The sequence below is a fragment of the Ranitomeya variabilis genome, chromosome 2 (assembly GCF_051348905.1).
Source record: "Ranitomeya variabilis isolate aRanVar5 chromosome 2, aRanVar5.hap1, whole genome shotgun sequence".
In the NCBI taxonomy this organism is placed as follows: Eukaryota; Metazoa; Chordata; class Amphibia; order Anura; family Dendrobatidae; genus Ranitomeya; species Ranitomeya variabilis.
This window is the reverse complement of record NC_135233.1, coordinates 802,213,462-802,230,053: the sequence shown is the minus strand read 5'-3', so window position 1 is coordinate 802,230,053 and position 16,592 is coordinate 802,213,462. Positions and strand designations below refer to the sequence as shown.

Below are 16,592 nucleotides of genomic sequence, written 5' to 3'. Positions count from 1 at the left end.
TACAGCAATGACGTTGTGGCGCGTTTGAGTCAGAAGAGGCCCCGGGAATGCTGGCCGTCAGTAGGAGATTTGATGGCTCTCCTCCGATGGCCACAGAATACTGATGTGGCTGTTGGACCAGAGTACTGCAAATGTACACTCACCGGCCACTTTATTAGGTACACCATGCTAGTAACGGGTTGGACCCCCTTTTGCCTTCAGAACTGCCTCAATTCTTCGTGGCATAGATTCAACAAGGTGCTGGAAGCATTCCTCAGAGATTTTGGTCCATATTGACATGATGGCATCACACAGTTGCCGCAGATTTGTCGGCTGCACATCCCAAAGATGCTCCATACAAGGCAGGATGGATCCATGCTTTCATGTTGTTTACGCCAAATTCTGACCCTACCATCCGAATGTCGCAGCAGAAATCGAGACTCATCAGACCAAGCAACGTTTTTCCAATCTTCTACTGTCCAATTTCGATGAGCTTGTACAAATTGTAGCCTCAGTTTCCTGTTCTTAGCTGAAAGGAGTGGTACCCGGTGTGGTCTTCTGCTGCTGTAGCCCATCTGCCTCAAAGTTCGATGCACTGTGCGTTCAGAGATGCTCTTAGGCCTACCTTGGTTGTAACGGGTGGCGATTTGAGTCACTGTTGCCTTTCTATCAGCTCGAACCAGTCTGCCCATTCTCCTCTGACCTCAGGCATCAACAAGGCATTTCCGCCCACAGAACTGCCGCTCACTGGATTTTTTTTCTTTTTCGGACCATTCTCTGTAAACCCTAGAGATGGTTGTGCGTGAAAATCCCAGTAGATCAGCAGTTTCTGAAATACTCAGACCAGCCCTTCTGGCACCAACAACCATGCCACGTTCAAAGGCACTCAAATCACCTTTCTTCCCCATACTGATGCTCGGTTTGAACTGCAGGAGATTGTCTTGACCATGTCTACATGCCTAAATGCACTGAGTTGCCACCATGTGATTGGCTGATTAGAAATTAAGTGTTAACAAGAAGTTGGACAGGTGTACCTAATAAAGTGGCCGGTGAGTGTATTTGCTCATCTTTAATTAATTCTGGTCTCCTAAGGATTTTTTTTTTTTTTTACACAGTTTTGTTGTGTATATGATTTTTTTTTTGCAAAAAGTGAATCCTGAACATAAGAATTATAGGAAAGAAAGAATATTCTCCTATTTTAAGATTCAGTTCCACAATGCGCAAATGTAGATCCTGTTTATTTGCTTTCCATCATATTTGCACTCTATTAACTGCTAGAGGTCGCTCACACACAAGCATCGCCGACCTTCCTGCTGAGGGGAAGGCGAGCCATCAGGGACAGGGTGCATGCTGAAACACAGGGACCCTGCACAAGGACACCTGACAGTCCACAAATGCATCCATAATATCCTGATTTTCAATTAGAGGTCTAGGCACATATTATTTAACCCCTTAATGGTAAAAAGGCAATGCTTTCCCTCTTTTTTAACTCTCCGCATTTCAAAGGCCACAACTTTTAATTTTTGACAGTGACATGACTGTATTATTTTTTGTTGTAACTTATATTAGTTTTTTGTGAAGCAAAAATAAAAATAGGTGTATTTTAGAATTGTCTTTTTTTTCTTTTTTTTAATACTATTTATGCTCAACACACACAGAAAAATTATCTGGCTTAAGTCAAGGACGTAGCTGCTTGGCACAGTAAGTGTTGATCATGAATTATGAGGCAAACTGTCAAGATTAGGACCTAGTTATATACCGTCATTAGCTGGCTCCTCATTGGCTGAGGTTCAAAGCTCTGTAAGGTGGCAGCTGGACAGTTCATGGACAGGAGATATGTGTCACCGAGGCGGTTAGCCTCGGTGATGTGAAGCACAGAAAAGCAGGCTCCAGCACTGTTAGTGCTGAGAGGGTTTTCTTTAATGGGCCTGGATTTTGTGTCAAGGTTTTAGGAATGAGATGTGAATGAGTTCTTGGTAATGGTCTACTTGACAGGAGCTGAGAGAGAAACTGTTTTGTTATTCCTTATCCTGATTTCAAAAAGGCTGTGTGCTTTCCTTTTGTTTTGGAGATTTACGGACTGTAATAAATCTACCTGTTTTGCACCAAGCAACCTCATGCCTGTGCCTACCCCAACCGTGCTAGAGAGAGTGAGCTGCTACAGCTTGTTGACTTCTTGAGCAATTCTTATGCCCGAAACCCACCTCTTCTGCACATTAGGTGTTCCTGACAGATGGCACAGGTGGAATCATGCAGCAAAGTGTCTAGATCAGGGGTCTAAAACCCAGCCGGGTAACTGGGCTGCACGTAGAAAAAGTTGGAATTTGTCTGGCTGCATTCTTTGTGGGACAAGGTGATGTTTTCAGTTATACCCTTTTTTTTCTGTATGACTTTTTGATCTCTTTTTTCATTCCATTTTGTGTGTCAGAATAATAAAAAAAATAAATTTTTAGCATTTTTTATGGTGTTCATCATATGAATACAGTTTTACAGATTCACTTGTTCCGGACAACATGTTGCAAACATGCACTATTTTCGTTTACTTTGCTTTTTCTATAAAACATCATTTTTAGTGAAAAAATATTTTTCTGTTTCTTTTTCATACTTTATTTTTTTTATTTATTTTTTTTTAATTTTTACCAGTTTCTAAGTCCCCCAATTGGCCCTAGACAGTAATTTAGTCCCCCCAATTGGCACTTTATAGTGATAAATTCAGTGATTTAGCCTCTATCTCATTCTGTCCTCAGATTATATATAAAAAGCCTGCTGACAGATTCATTTAATAAAATATCAGGTTTAATTATATATTATTAATATATATTTTTTGAAAAACATTGTTTAATTGATGGATAAAATCTTTGTATATTTGTTTCTGGTGCTTATTTATCAGCGCTTTCATGCATGTGGGTTTTTTCTGTCATATTATTCATACTCACCTGATTGCGTATCCTATGTGGCAATGTGGTGTTTTTCAGCCTCAGAGTAAGGCCGGGGTCACACTTATGAGTGCAATGCAAGAAACTCACACGAGTCTCTCGCATCAATACCAGGCACTGATGCCGGCACTCGGGACTGGAGCATAGAAATACATGCAGCCGCATGCACCAGTCCCGAGGTATTGAGGTGAAAGACTCATGCGAGTTTCTTGCATTGTAGTGACTCCGGCCTAAGAACCGCGGTGGTCAGAACCTAGGTGCCCGGATGCCTCATTAGACGGGAGTCTGTTCTCTACCACTGTTATATATTTTTAATAAATTTAATTTTTTATGGAGGTCTTTTTTATTGCCATACACCAGACAGGTGAGCTGATTGCCCTTTTTTTTTTTTTCTTCTGGTCTTCATAGGCGTAATCCCCCAGCTGTCAAGAGAAACCCATCGACATCCCACCATCATGCTGTGCACTGTACACACGTCAATCAGAGATTGAGAGGGATACTTTACAGGTTAACAGCAGTAATAGTAGCTCAACTCCACCGGCTGCTGTTAGAGGCAGATGATGGCTGAATAACACAGCAATCATCTACTGGAATGGTGCAGGCTCATCTCCTTAGCATGCTCCATACAGCAGCTTCTGAAGAGTGCCGTACATGTATGGCGCTTGTTTTTAAGGGGTTAAAGAGCTTCTTTGGATTAAAAATAAAAGTCTGCTGACACTCTGTGTGCCTGCAGGCAGCTCAATTGTGACAGTGAGCAATGCGCATACTGTCACGATTCTGCTGTACTCTCCAGGTGAGTTGGCGGTTTGCGTATTTGCAGTCACATGCCAACTAGTTTCATCCAGCTACTCTCCGTTTTCTTCTGTAGAGAGAAGCAGGAGGTTAAATAGCAGAACAGTTTATTGTCAAGTAACCCTGCTAATAAGTTGGTGGTTTTCCCCGAAAGGAAGCGGCAGGTTTACAGTGAAGCAAGAAAAAAAAATCTGCCTGTAACGAATTACAGGGGATTATAGTTTGTTTTTTTTATAGGATATTGCTGGTACTGTTATAGTAGTATGGATAGTAGTCTGCCACCAAAGACATGATCTGTATATGGACAGTGCAATTTATCAATATAGTAATGACAGTTATCTGAGTGGTTGTGATGTTTGCTGACCCTTTATCAATCATGTTCTATAATAATAATTAATAAACACATATTTTATAATCCAAAAGTGAATACAAACAACTGCAAATAAGGAAATTGTGCCCTGAAACAACCCTGTGCTGCAGTCTCTCCTTTCATCAGGTCTCTCCATGCTTCACAAGGCACAACAGGGGTTAAATGCATTAGTGCTGAAATGGCTGCAACCCAGAAATAAAATATTTGTGGATCTTGTCAACGGGAATGAGAAAACGAGGAAGACAAGAGTGATTAACTTGTCTCACGTTGTGTAACCGGTAAGCTACAGGATCATTATGTACTTTCACAATATCAAGATAACAAATACATTCTTCTGTACCCGTGAAGTACTGACCATGTCTTTCTGGAAATAGTTTTTGTTGTGGTTTAATTTTTTTCTGGATTTTATTTAGGGACTGATAGCTTGATTCCAATGATGTGTCACTTGTTGGGTTGTGTTTTGCTGTTTTAATAAAATCAGTGTTTTATCAGGTGGAGATTATCACTACAGGACTAGGTTTCTTGTGCCTCCTGGTCCAACCCCGCCCAGATCACTGATTAGCAGCTTTCTCCCTATATACACTGTACACATAAAGCTGCCAATAAGCAGTGTTGGCGGGGTTATACACAGCTCTGCATTTCAAGCTCTACAAGATCTGCCGCAGAGAAAACTGTGATTCTATCACAACTCGGCACCCAGTAAAGTAAGTGACACATCTGCCCCTACCTACCTCATCCTACTGTCAGGTTACATAGCAAAAACCTGCTGGTAGATTCATTTACTCTCACAGTATCAGTCATAGCTTAGTACCTTTAAATTTTAGAATAAAGTTCTCAGATCTAAACAATATCTAAAAGTGCTCGTCACTGCAGCTATCACCCCCTGAAAACTGAGCGTCAGAGGCTTTTGCTGCCCTTGCATGCGTCCTGTAGTTCTTTCATGGCGGGTTGCCCTTGCTCAGAGCATACCTTTTTAGATTTATGTCTTGGGTATTTTCTTAAAGGGGTTATCCAGTCCAAATTGATAAGTCTACAGTTACTGTGTGACTCACACACTTCTCTGCAAGGATTTGCCGGTTTCTCGTCCGGGACCAGAGGGTATGTATGCGTTATACATACTCCCGGCCAGAGCCCAGTCAGTTGGTGCGGCCTCACTCCACACACTTGTATTGAGCAAGGCCGCCCTTCTGACTAGAGATGCTGCCGTCCAGTGGGTGTGGCCGACTAGAGGGCGTGGCCTCACACCATACAAGGGTATGGAGTGAGGCCGCGCCCACTTGCTGGGGTATGTATTACTGATACATACCCTCCGATCGTGGGTCAGAAACCGGTGAACCCCCGCAGCAGGCAGTGTGTGCCCTGGGGGGATTCGTAAGTCTGCAGTCACACAGTGACAGCAGACATGGATTTGGACCTGACAGCCACTGTGCGCCCACTCCTGTAAATGGAGAAACCGCTCCCTCCTGTCTCTCTGTCGCTCAGCTGTGTGATACACATAGCGGACTAAGTGCAGGAGTACCAGCCACTAAACACCAATGGTTTTCCGCATTAGAAGCATGAATATTTATATCCATATTTGCCGTAAAAGACACCTTCTACCTAAGAATACAATATAATTACAGCCAGCCTTTATCTACACTGTCTGATAGAGAAACTGTCGTTATTACCCACAACAACCAATCGGAGTCCAGCTTTTGTTTTTTAAACCGCTTCATTAAAAAGAACGTTGTGCTGTGATTGGTTGGTATGGGCATCAAAGAAATGTTTTAGCCTAGGAGAGGACACATAAAGGGAATAGATCTAAATTACATGAAGAATTGAAGGATGGTGGAAACCTTTAGGGTTGTCGGGTGTTGTGGGAATTGTAGCTTACAGTGGTCACTTGGGCAACACTAAAGGACAGCCCACTTCACACAGAGTAGCCATACATAATTATGGAGGATATGAAGCAGTTAAAAGATGCAAGAAATTAGCCAGTGAGTATTTGAGATGGTTGGGTAACTTTACCAAAGGCTATAGGGAGAAGATTGTGAAGTTTCCACAATCAGTAATGGTTTGGAGAGCCATGTCATCTGCTGGTGTAGGTCCACTGTGTTTTATCAAGACCAAAGTCAGCGCAGCCGTCTACCAGGAAATTTTAGAGCACTTCATGCTTCCCTCTGCCACAAGCTTTTTGGAGATGGAAATTTCATTCTCCAGCAGGACTTTGCACCTGTCCACACTGCCAAAAGTACCAATACCTGGTTTAAAAACAACAGTATCACTGTACTTGATTGGCCAGCAAACTTGCCTGACCTTAACCCCGTAGAGAATCTGTGGCGTATTGTCAAAAAGATGAGACACCAGCCCCACAATGCAGACGAGCTGAAGGCTGCTATCAAAGCAACCTGGGCTTCCATAACCCCTCAGCAGTGCCACAGGCTGATCCTCTCCATGTCACACCTTATTGATGCAGTAATTGATGCAGAAGGAGCCCCGACCAAGTATTGAGTGTATTTACTGAACATACATTTCAGTAGGACAACATTTTAGATTTTAAAATCATTTTTTCAAGCTGGTGTTATAAAGTATTCTAATTTACTGAGATAATGATGTTTGTGTATTGATTGGCTGTGAGCCATAATCATCAACATTAACAGAAATAAACACTTGAAAAACATCACTGTTTGTAATGACTCTATATAATGTACGAGTTTCACTTTTTCTATTGAAGAACTGAAATAAATATACTTTTTGATGATATTCTAATTTTGTGAGATGTGCCTGTATATAGGCTGTAAAGAAGCTCACGGCAAGATCCACGCTAAATCATTCAGATTTTTGTGTAGATTTATTTTTTTATTTCCTTTTAGAAACATACCAAGCATCCAAAATTAAAATTAAAAAAATCTGAAACATAACCTGTATAGTGTACCTGTCATTTCAGCAAAATATGAAATATATGCATGGATTTGTAGCTCTGGTGATTCTTACTTTGTCCTGACTGGTTGCAAAGCATTTACCGGTATTATTTTCATGCATAGAGCCACTAAATAGGAGTTTACCTATCCTAAGCGGGAGTATACATGCTCCATCTCTCCTATACTTGTATGAGCTGTGATGGGGAGAGCTGGATTTCACGCAGAATAGCATAGTGGTAGCTAGGGAGGAGATCAAGAGGACAACAGCACAGTGAGAGCCAGAGAGGAGATGGAGGTGACAGCATAGTGTGCTACTAGAGATGTAGCTGACAGCATGAATAGTTATGGTTTCTGTACCTGGTTTGATCGTGTACAGTTACAGTCCCATCTGTATATGTATATTATATTCTTCTGTATGGTGTTAAGACACAGAGATGTATCAAGCAGTGAAATCAACTGTGAGCTACTGCTAAAAGTTGCGTACAGCTGAATGGCGAAATTGAAGATTTGATCTTGTTGGTGCAACAGAGCTGGCTTGCAGAAGTAGAAGATATGGATTTCACAAATTACTACGTGGGGTGTAAAGGTTGGAGGAGTGGAGGCACTGGATAAGCTGTGATCCCCAGGCTCTATCTGCTTTGTAGGCAGTTTATCACAGCTAGCAGAAAGAAGGTTTCCTCCCCCAGTTCCTGTGATCAGTCGGTTTCCCTATTACTAGAGTTTAAAGGGTAGTTTCTCTCCTTGTGGAGAGTGACATGCCTGACTTGCCAGGGTAAGGAGACCTATAGGCCATGCAGTGCTACTTTGGGAAATTAAATATGCACATTGCCTTTTCAGAGAGGAAGATGACTTGACCCCTAGTGCCATTTATTGGAAGTAGGAATCCTAAAAGTCATTATCGACCACCAGCAACATTGACACTGGGGGCCCACTGTTCATATACATGCAAATATAATTTTTTTGCCTATACCTACTCTATATATAGTAATTAACTGGGTAGTTTATTAAATGAATAATTTAATGCTGCCTTTGTCTAAAAATAATGAATCATGTGTATTACTGCTCATATAGATGGACGTGGGGGCCACTGTTACACAGGGGCCTACTGGAGGATTCTCCAGTTTCCCTGTGGGCCAGTCCAAGCCTGTTCACACATGTGTTAATCTAGCCTAAATGACTCCCTGGTCTGTGCTGGTTGCACTTGCATGTGCTGTTGCTAGTATATGCCATCACTTACCAATCAGTGCGACTCCAACCATTGACACCATTACTGATCTTCAAAATAAGGTCTCATGCAGATGCCCGTGGGTCTCGGTCCACAGACCTGCCACTGGTCTCTTGATCCAAGCGTGGCAGTCTCATAGAAATATATGACGTTGTCATGCTCCAGTCAGGAGAAAAGCGGCCCGTCCATCTATTGCGATCCGTAATTGGACTGAGATCCATGGACGTCTGTATGAACCATAAAGGAGTAGCTAGTTAAATTGAGCTACCTTAGTATTTCCTGGCCAAGCCATTCTCCCATTGTGAAGAATACTACAACACAGAAGAAGAACATTATTTGTCCATTTTTAAAAAAAAATGTGTTCCATTTATTAAAGGGGTTGTCTGGCCTTAGGCTACAAGTCTTCACTCATTACACAGTATGTGACTGCAGGCATCTGAGCTCTCACTGCACATACATATACATTCAGTCACATGCCGACTAGATGGGCACGGCTTCATTGAATGCAGGTGTATTGAGCAAGGCTGGAAACAATCTAGTCGGAATGTGGCTGGAGTATGAATATCACTTACTTGCACTCAGATGACCACCCGCTGCCGGCACGAGAGAATCCTGCTAGCGCGCAGTGCACAGAATGGGAGGATTCATAAATACAACACAGCACTATTTACTCATGCAGGGTCGGTTTGCAGATTACTGAACTGTGGGCGGACCCATAACTCTAAGGTTAGACCTCCACAAATCCTAATGATGTGGAATAATCATGAATTAGAATCTCTGAAGCCTCCCTTCTTGGATGATCTCAGCTGTTCAGTGCTGGCCACTCCCCTCTCCTATATATACTCACCTGTGACAATCTGGATTGCCAGTGTTAAGTCTTGTACTGCCTGGTGTGGAGTGCAGAAGTCTGTTGTTGGTAGAGGCGTTTTGAGTATTGTTCTGTGACTGTTGCTTGGACTGTTTGGCTGTTTGACAATCCTCTTCCTCTCCTATTTTGTTAGCATTCCTTTTCTCATTGGTGTTTCTCTCTGTTGTCTGTTAGTGCATATTTGTATGATTGGTATTTTTCCTTTATCCCTGTGCATCCTTCCTTGTTTGTTTGGTTTGTGTATATTCATACACTATTACTACCCACTTTTCTGGGTGGGGGACAGAGATAGAGCTGATTCAGGAGTTCAGCAAGTATGTAGCCCTGGTGTCTTCCCCATCATAAGTAATCAGGGCGCAGGGATAGCTAGGGAACCCCTAGCGTTAGGGACAGGGAAGGAACTTCTGGCCCCAGATATCTGGCAACCGAGCTGTGTCACTGTAGTTGTGAACACATATGAGTCCCGTTATTTTACCCTATACTTTACCATATAGTTCATTGGAAGCCAGTCAGAATATCCTGGCTAAACAGGAATAATGGTTGCGGCAGTCTTATTGATCCTGAATTTCCTGAGCCTCACTTTTCTCACATCAGCTTTTATGAGGTAGAATATTTATTTCATGCCACTGTCTACAAAAGAGCGGCATTTGCATCCTTCTTCACGAGACCGTTAATTTTAAACTCATCAGGTTAGACATATTGGGGGAAGCCGAGATCTAGTTAGCATTGCACTGAGTAGCTATTGATTAATGTGCTAATCAATGAGGGCAATCGGCTGCAGAGATTTGTTTTGATGACAGCAGCACCCTGTATATGGCAGCTTTGGCCTCCTCGACGCGAATTGTTTGACACTGCAGAGTATTTTGGCTCAGACCTCAAAGAAAGCCGGCGCTGATGAGTTTTATGTGAACATAGCTGTCAATGGTTAGATCGCACCGCTGCTTGTGCGTTTATACGACGCTCGCCAGCCACATTCCTGTCGACGGCTCGCTTTATGAGCATTCTCGTGCCTCTGATATGTTCTCTGGGCTTGTCCAGTTTCTGCTCCAGACGCTGCACTCAGGGACAGGTAACCGTCATGGTACTGCAGATGGGGCAGGATTTTGTATGCTCATCTTTACACAATGCAGCATTTTACAGCAGCGCGGCCGTAGCTGCATGATTCGGAAGGAAACTGGGGCTTGCTGTAATCTGCTCGGTTTGCTGGTTTGGATGCTTAACCCATTGAGAAATGCTGATATTATGTATATATTGCTCTCCGCCATGCGTTGCTCTTCAGTATGTTTTATACCCTATTACCAATTGTGCTGAAGATCCAGCATGCATGCCTTGGGAAGGGTTAATCTGCATCATGGTAGAGGACCTGCATGTCCACACCTCATAGACCCGCGGTATTGTCTTGGATAACATTCATACAGATTGTCTGGCTTATTTTTAGCCGCTGTGTTTGGCAGAAGACAATTGGAGTGTCCTGTGTCCCCTCAGTCCTGCTGTGGTTAGTACATTTTAAGAGCCTATTGAAAAGCAATGAGTGCCTATTTGTGTGCTGTGATTAACGGGGGCTGTGATGGAAGGAGTCTGCGGTCAGCGCTGAGTACAGCGATTGAGGATGGGTTGGGGGTGTCCCAACAGAAGGACACGTTTACTTCTCTGCCCAAAAGGGCTTTTTCGATAACGCAAGTTCTACATTTGAGCCGCAATAAATACATTAGCAATAGTCAATAAACACTTACGATATAAATCTGTCTCCAGATGTAGCCGGACAAAAAGAAATCATGCATCCAGAATGGAATAAACTTTTTTTTTTCATTCCAGGATATTTTTAAATATTCAAGATGAAGTTTCTATAATGAGGCACTAAAAACCAATGAAGTTTTAAAAAGCTATAAAACTCCAGACACTGACGCGCTTTACAGTATCTACTAATTTGTGGTGTAATGTGCATGGCTGATGACTGTTACAGGGAAATGTAATTCTAGATACTGTGCTGAATATTTTATTAGTGGCTATGTGTAGTTACCAGAATAATAATAATAATAATTATTATTAATAATACCGCTACTATCTTTGGTTGGAGCACATTTGCAAAGATGAAACCATCCAATAACTTAAAGCTACACTGTTTGACATCTTGAATCATTAAATCTGGATTATTAAAATTACCAATATATGCAAAGTAAATGACATTTTCAAGACTGATCCTTTTACATGAATTCTGCATGTCACTGACTAGTCCTAAAGTTTGATCTAGAAATTGCCATTAAATCCAAATACCCAGTGATACCATTTTATGTACGGGTTTTGTTTTTATTGTTTACAACTGTTATATAGCTTTGATATGTTTTTGTAAAGTGACTTCTGGTTTCAAGTAAGAAACCTCAATGACAAGTCTACTTTTTCATCATTTTCAGAATCTGTTTTGTTGTCAGTGCTGAGGGTTTGTTACAGTTTCATATACTAGTTTAGACAATCCTTTCTGACCTAGGTAAGTACATCAGCTGCATTACATTTTTGATTTAGTGCATTAATGACATATACCGGAATCATTGGCCTCAGCAGTCATTTTATGGCGTCGGAGTGGCAGCGGATTGACGTTGAACCTGTGAACTTTTTTTACATGTAGTGGTATGTTCCCTAATAAAAATTACACATTTTGTTTTAAAGATCCAAATCTAGTGTAGAAGCTATATACAAATCAGGCGGGGAGTGCATTAAGGGCATGTGAAAGCACTTGGAAGAAGCAGGCTAAAGGCATTGACACACCCCTAATGCACTTCCAGACTGATTTGCATATGCCTTCTATGTTGGATTTCTCATCTGATTTCTACAAAAAAGTGTATTTTTTTTTTTACTGGGGAAGGAGAAAGCGCCTAGATAACCAGTACTTGTGTAAAAACATGCTGACAGGTTTTGTTTAACAGGTGAGTAATGCTTCTTTTATTATTTTATAGGTATGCCTATGGTTAGTGTTTTTTTTCTCTGTAACACTTTATAGGCAAATCTTTCTCAGCAAAAGAAAAGGAATACTGGTACATACAAAAATGCAAATCTGGAGACATGAAAGTGTATCTATCTTTAATGTTTTCTTTTGTTACAGGTGACTTGGACTATTACTGGCTGGATCCTGCCACATGGCACACTAGAGACACATCCCCTCTTGGTTCGGTAAGAAAATTCACCATTGTCTCCTAACAGTACATTTCATAGGGTGCTAGGATGTGAAAATTGTACTATGGGAAACAGTGGTGTAACTAGAGTCCGATGGGCACTGTTGCAAAATTTGGACCTGGGCCCCACCTGTATAAAGGTCAGATGTATGGGTGCTTGTAGCATTCTAGATCCTATAAAGATGCGCTTGTTCGACCCCCCATGTAGTAGTAATAATAATTATAATAATAATAATAGTTATTTATATTGCACCAACATATTCCACAGCAATTTAAAGTAAAGAGAGAACATGTGCAGAAAATAAAAACGTTACAAAGTGACACATAATTCTTCAGTTTCAGGATGAGTGAGAGTCCTGCTCTTGGCTTGCAGTCTATAAGGAGATAGGGGGGCACAATAGGTAAATACTGCTTGTCATGTACGGTCCAGCCATTATTAGAATAAATAGGGCATTTCAAATAAACTGCATGATCCGGTCATCAGCCACTATCTGTCTAAGTAAAGCAGGGGTGGGGAACCTTTTTACAGCCGGGGGCCATTTGGAAATTTCTGCCATCATCCGGGGACCACATAAAAATGATCACCTTGAAAATTACCCCGGTATATTTAGTCAAACAATTATTTATTGTAACTCACCCTTAATGTGACGACTGGAGCTGCTTCTCTTTGGTGCAGCTGTGATGTTAGGTGATGCTGATCATGTTGCTTCTCACAGCTGCTTTTCCAGGGGAGGCACGAAGATCACAGGGGGGCACAGAAATCACAGGGGGGCACAAAGATCAAAGGAGGGCACATAGTTGGGGGACACAGATCACGGAGGGGCACTTACTGTAGCTGGGGGGCACATAGCTGGAGGGGACAGAGATCACAGGGGACACAGATCACATGGGAGCACAAATATCACAGGTGGGTACATAGCAGGGGGCACAGGGGTCACAGGGGGCACAAAGCTGGGAGCCACAGAGATCACAGGGAGGGCATATAGCTGGCTGGCACAAAGATCAAAGGAGGGCACATAGCTGGGGGGCACGGAGATCACAGAGGGGCACATAGCTGGAGGGGATAGATCACAGGGGCACAGATCACATGGGAGCACAAATATTGCAGGGGGTACATAGTAGGGGGGCACAGGGATCACAGGGGGGCGCATAGATCCCAGGGGGGCACAAAGCTGGGAGCCACAGAGATCACAGGGATACACATAGCTGGGAGGCACAGATCGCAGGGGGCATATAGCTGAAGGGCACAGAAATCGCAGGGAGAACAGAGATGACAGCGCCAACAGCTCTTCCAGTCGAGCAATCACATGTCCCCGCTCATTAAGGTAATGAATATTCACGCCTCTCCACTCCCATAGGCGTGGAGTGAATACTCATTACCTTAATGAGCGGGGTCACGTGATTGTTCGGCAGGAAGAGCTGCTGGCGCCAGAAAGAGATGCAGCGAGGGCGCTAAGGGAGGTAAGTAGGATGTGTGTTTTTTTTTTATAGGAACCATGCATGCAAGGATAGGGGATAAGGAGCCATGCCTACAATGACAGGGATGGGGGGCCATGCATACAAGGATGGGATGGGGAGCCATGCATTCCAGGATAGGGATGGTGAGCCATGCATACCAGGATAGGGATGGGGAGCCATGCATACCAGGATAGGGATGAGGGGACAATGCATACCCAGGCTTATACTCAAGTCAATAAGTTTACCTAGTTTTTCGGGGCAAAATTAGGTGCCTCCTCTTATACTCGGGTCGACTTATACTTGAGTACATATGGTAATTCTGGAAACCAAATCTGCTAATGGTTTGTCCAATAGAGGCAGACTAGGACTAGGACTGAACATTAACCCCTCTGTGACCTTAGACGTACTATCCCGTCGAGGTGACCTGGGCCTATCTGACCCTCGACGGGATAGTACGTCATAGCCGATCGGCCGCGCTCACGGACCGCCCCCGGCACATTAACCCCCGGCACACCGCGATCAAACATGATCGCGGTGTACCGGCGGTATAGGGAAGCATCGCGCAGGGAGGGGGCTCCCTGCGGGCTTCCCTGAGACCCCCGGAGCAACGCGATGTGATCGCGTTGCTCTGAGGGTCTCCTACCTCCCTCCTCGCCGCAGGTCCCGGATCCAAGATGGCCGCGGCATCCGGGTCCTGCAGGGAGGGAGGTGGCTTACCGAGTGTCTGCTCAGAGCAGACACTTGGTAAGCCTGCAGCCCTGCACAGCAGATCGCTGTGCACACTGCCAGATCAATGATCTGTAATGTCCCCCCCTGGGACAAAGTAAAAAAGTTAAAAAAAAATTCCCCACATGTGTGTAAAAAAAAAATAAAAAAAATATCCTAAATAAAGAAAAAAAAAAAAAAATTATTCCCATAAATACATTTCTTTAGCTAAATAAAATAAAAAAAACAATAAAAGTACACATATTTAGTATCGCTGCGTCCGTAACGACCCAACCTATAAAACTGCCCCACTAGTTAACCCCTTCAGTAAACACCATAAGAAAAAAAAAAAAAAAACGAGGCAAAAAACAACGCTTTATTACCATACCGCCGAACAAAAAGTGGAATAACACGCGATCAAAAAGACTGATATAAATAACCATGGTACCGCTGAAAACGTCATCTTGTCCCGCAAAAAACGAGCCGCCATACAGCATCATCAGCAAAAAAATAAAAAAGTTATAGTCCTGAGAATAAAGCGATACCAAAATAATTATTTTTTCTATAAAATAGTTTTTATCGTATAAAAGCGCCAAAACATAAAAAAATGACATAAATGAGATATCGCTGTAATCGTACTGACCCGACAAATAAAACTGCTTTATCAATTTTACCAAACGCGGAACGGTATAAACGCCTCCCCCAAAAGAAATTCATGAATAGCTGGTTTTTGATCACTCTGCCTCACAAAAATCGGAATAAAAAGCGATCAAAAAATGTCACGTGTCCGAAAATGTTACCAATAAATACATCAACGCATCCCGCAAAAAACAAGATCTCACATAACTCTGTGGACTCAAATATGGAAAAATTACAGCTCTCAAAATGTGGTAACGCAAAAAATATTTTTTGCAATGAAAAGCGTCTTTCAGTGTGTGACGGCTGCCAATCATAAAAATCCGCTAAATAACCCGCTATAAAAGTAAATCAAACCCCCCTTCATCACCCCCTTAGTTAGGGAAAAATTAAAAAATGTATTTATTTCCATTTTCCCATTAGGGTTAGGGTTAGGGCTAGAGTTAGGACTAGAGTTAGGGCTAGGGTTAGGGTTAGGGCAAGGGTTAGGACTAGGGTTGGGGCTAGGGTTGGGGCTACAGTTAGGGTTGGGGCTAAAGATAGGGTTAGGGTTTGGATTACATTTACGGTTGGGAATAGGGTTGGGTGTGTCTGGGTTAGAGGAGTGGTTAGGGTTACCGTTGGGATTAGGGTTAGGGATGTGTTTGGATTAGGGTTTCAGTTACAATTGGGGGGTTTCCACTGTTTAGGCACATCAGGGGCTCTCCAAACGGGACATGGCATCCGATCTGAATTCCAGCCAATTCTGCGTTGAAAAAGGAAAACAGTGCTCCTTCCCTTTCTGAGCTCTCCCGTGTGCCCAAACAGGGGTTTACCCCAACATATGGGGTATCAGCGTACTCAGGACAAATTGGACATCATCTTTTGGGGTCCAATTTCTCCTGCTACCCTTGGGAAAATACAAAACTGGGGGCCAAAAAATAAGTTTTGTGGGAAAAAAAAGATTTTTTATTTTCACGGCTCTGCGTTGTAAACTGTAGTGAAACACTTGGGGGTTCAAAGTTCTCACAACACATCTAGATAAGTTCCGTGGGGGGTCTAGTTTCCAATATGGGGTCACTTGTGGGGGGTTTGTACTGTTTGGGTACATCAGGGGCTCTGCAAATGCAACGTGACGCCTGCAGACCAATCCATTTAAGTCTGCATTCCAAATGGAGCTCCTTCCCTTCCGAGCTCTGTCATGCGCCCAAACAGTGGTTCCCCCCCACATATGGGGTATCAGCGTACTCAGGACAAATTGATCAACAACTTTTGGGGTCCAATTTATCCTGATACCCTTGTGAAAATACAAAACTGGGGGCTAAAAAATCATTTTTGTGAAAAAAAAAAAGAATTTTTATTTTCACGGCTCTGCGTTATAAACTGTAGTGAAACACTTGGGGGTTCAAAGTTCTCACAACACATCTAGATAAGTTCCTTGGGGGGTCTAGTTTCCAATATGGGGTCACTTGTGGGGGGTTTGTACTGTTTGGGTACATCAGGGGCTCTGCAAATGCAACGTGACGCCTGCAGACCAATCCATTTAAGTCTGCATTCCAAATGACGCTCCTTCCCTT

The 16,592-nt window shown here is 42.9% G+C and overlaps 1 protein-coding gene across 29 annotated transcripts in view; it reads left to right on the top strand.

Annotated features, from left to right (window-relative positions):
• The window catches only part of RIMS1 (regulating synaptic membrane exocytosis 1), a 535,376-nt gene that overhangs the window by 180,426 nt on the left and 338,358 nt on the right, over positions 1-16,592 (top strand). For 25 of the 29 annotated variants that reach the window (XM_077289909.1, XM_077289904.1, XM_077289921.1 and 22 more), the window contains one exon: positions 12,168-12,235. In XM_077289909.1, the coding sequence (XP_077146024.1) occupies positions 12,168-12,235 (68 nt within the window). Of the gene's footprint in view, positions 1-9,983; positions 10,140-12,167; positions 12,236-16,592 lie in introns of those variants that run through there. The other 4 variants (XM_077289935.1, XM_077289934.1, XM_077289931.1 and 1 more) reach the window with 2 other exon arrangements.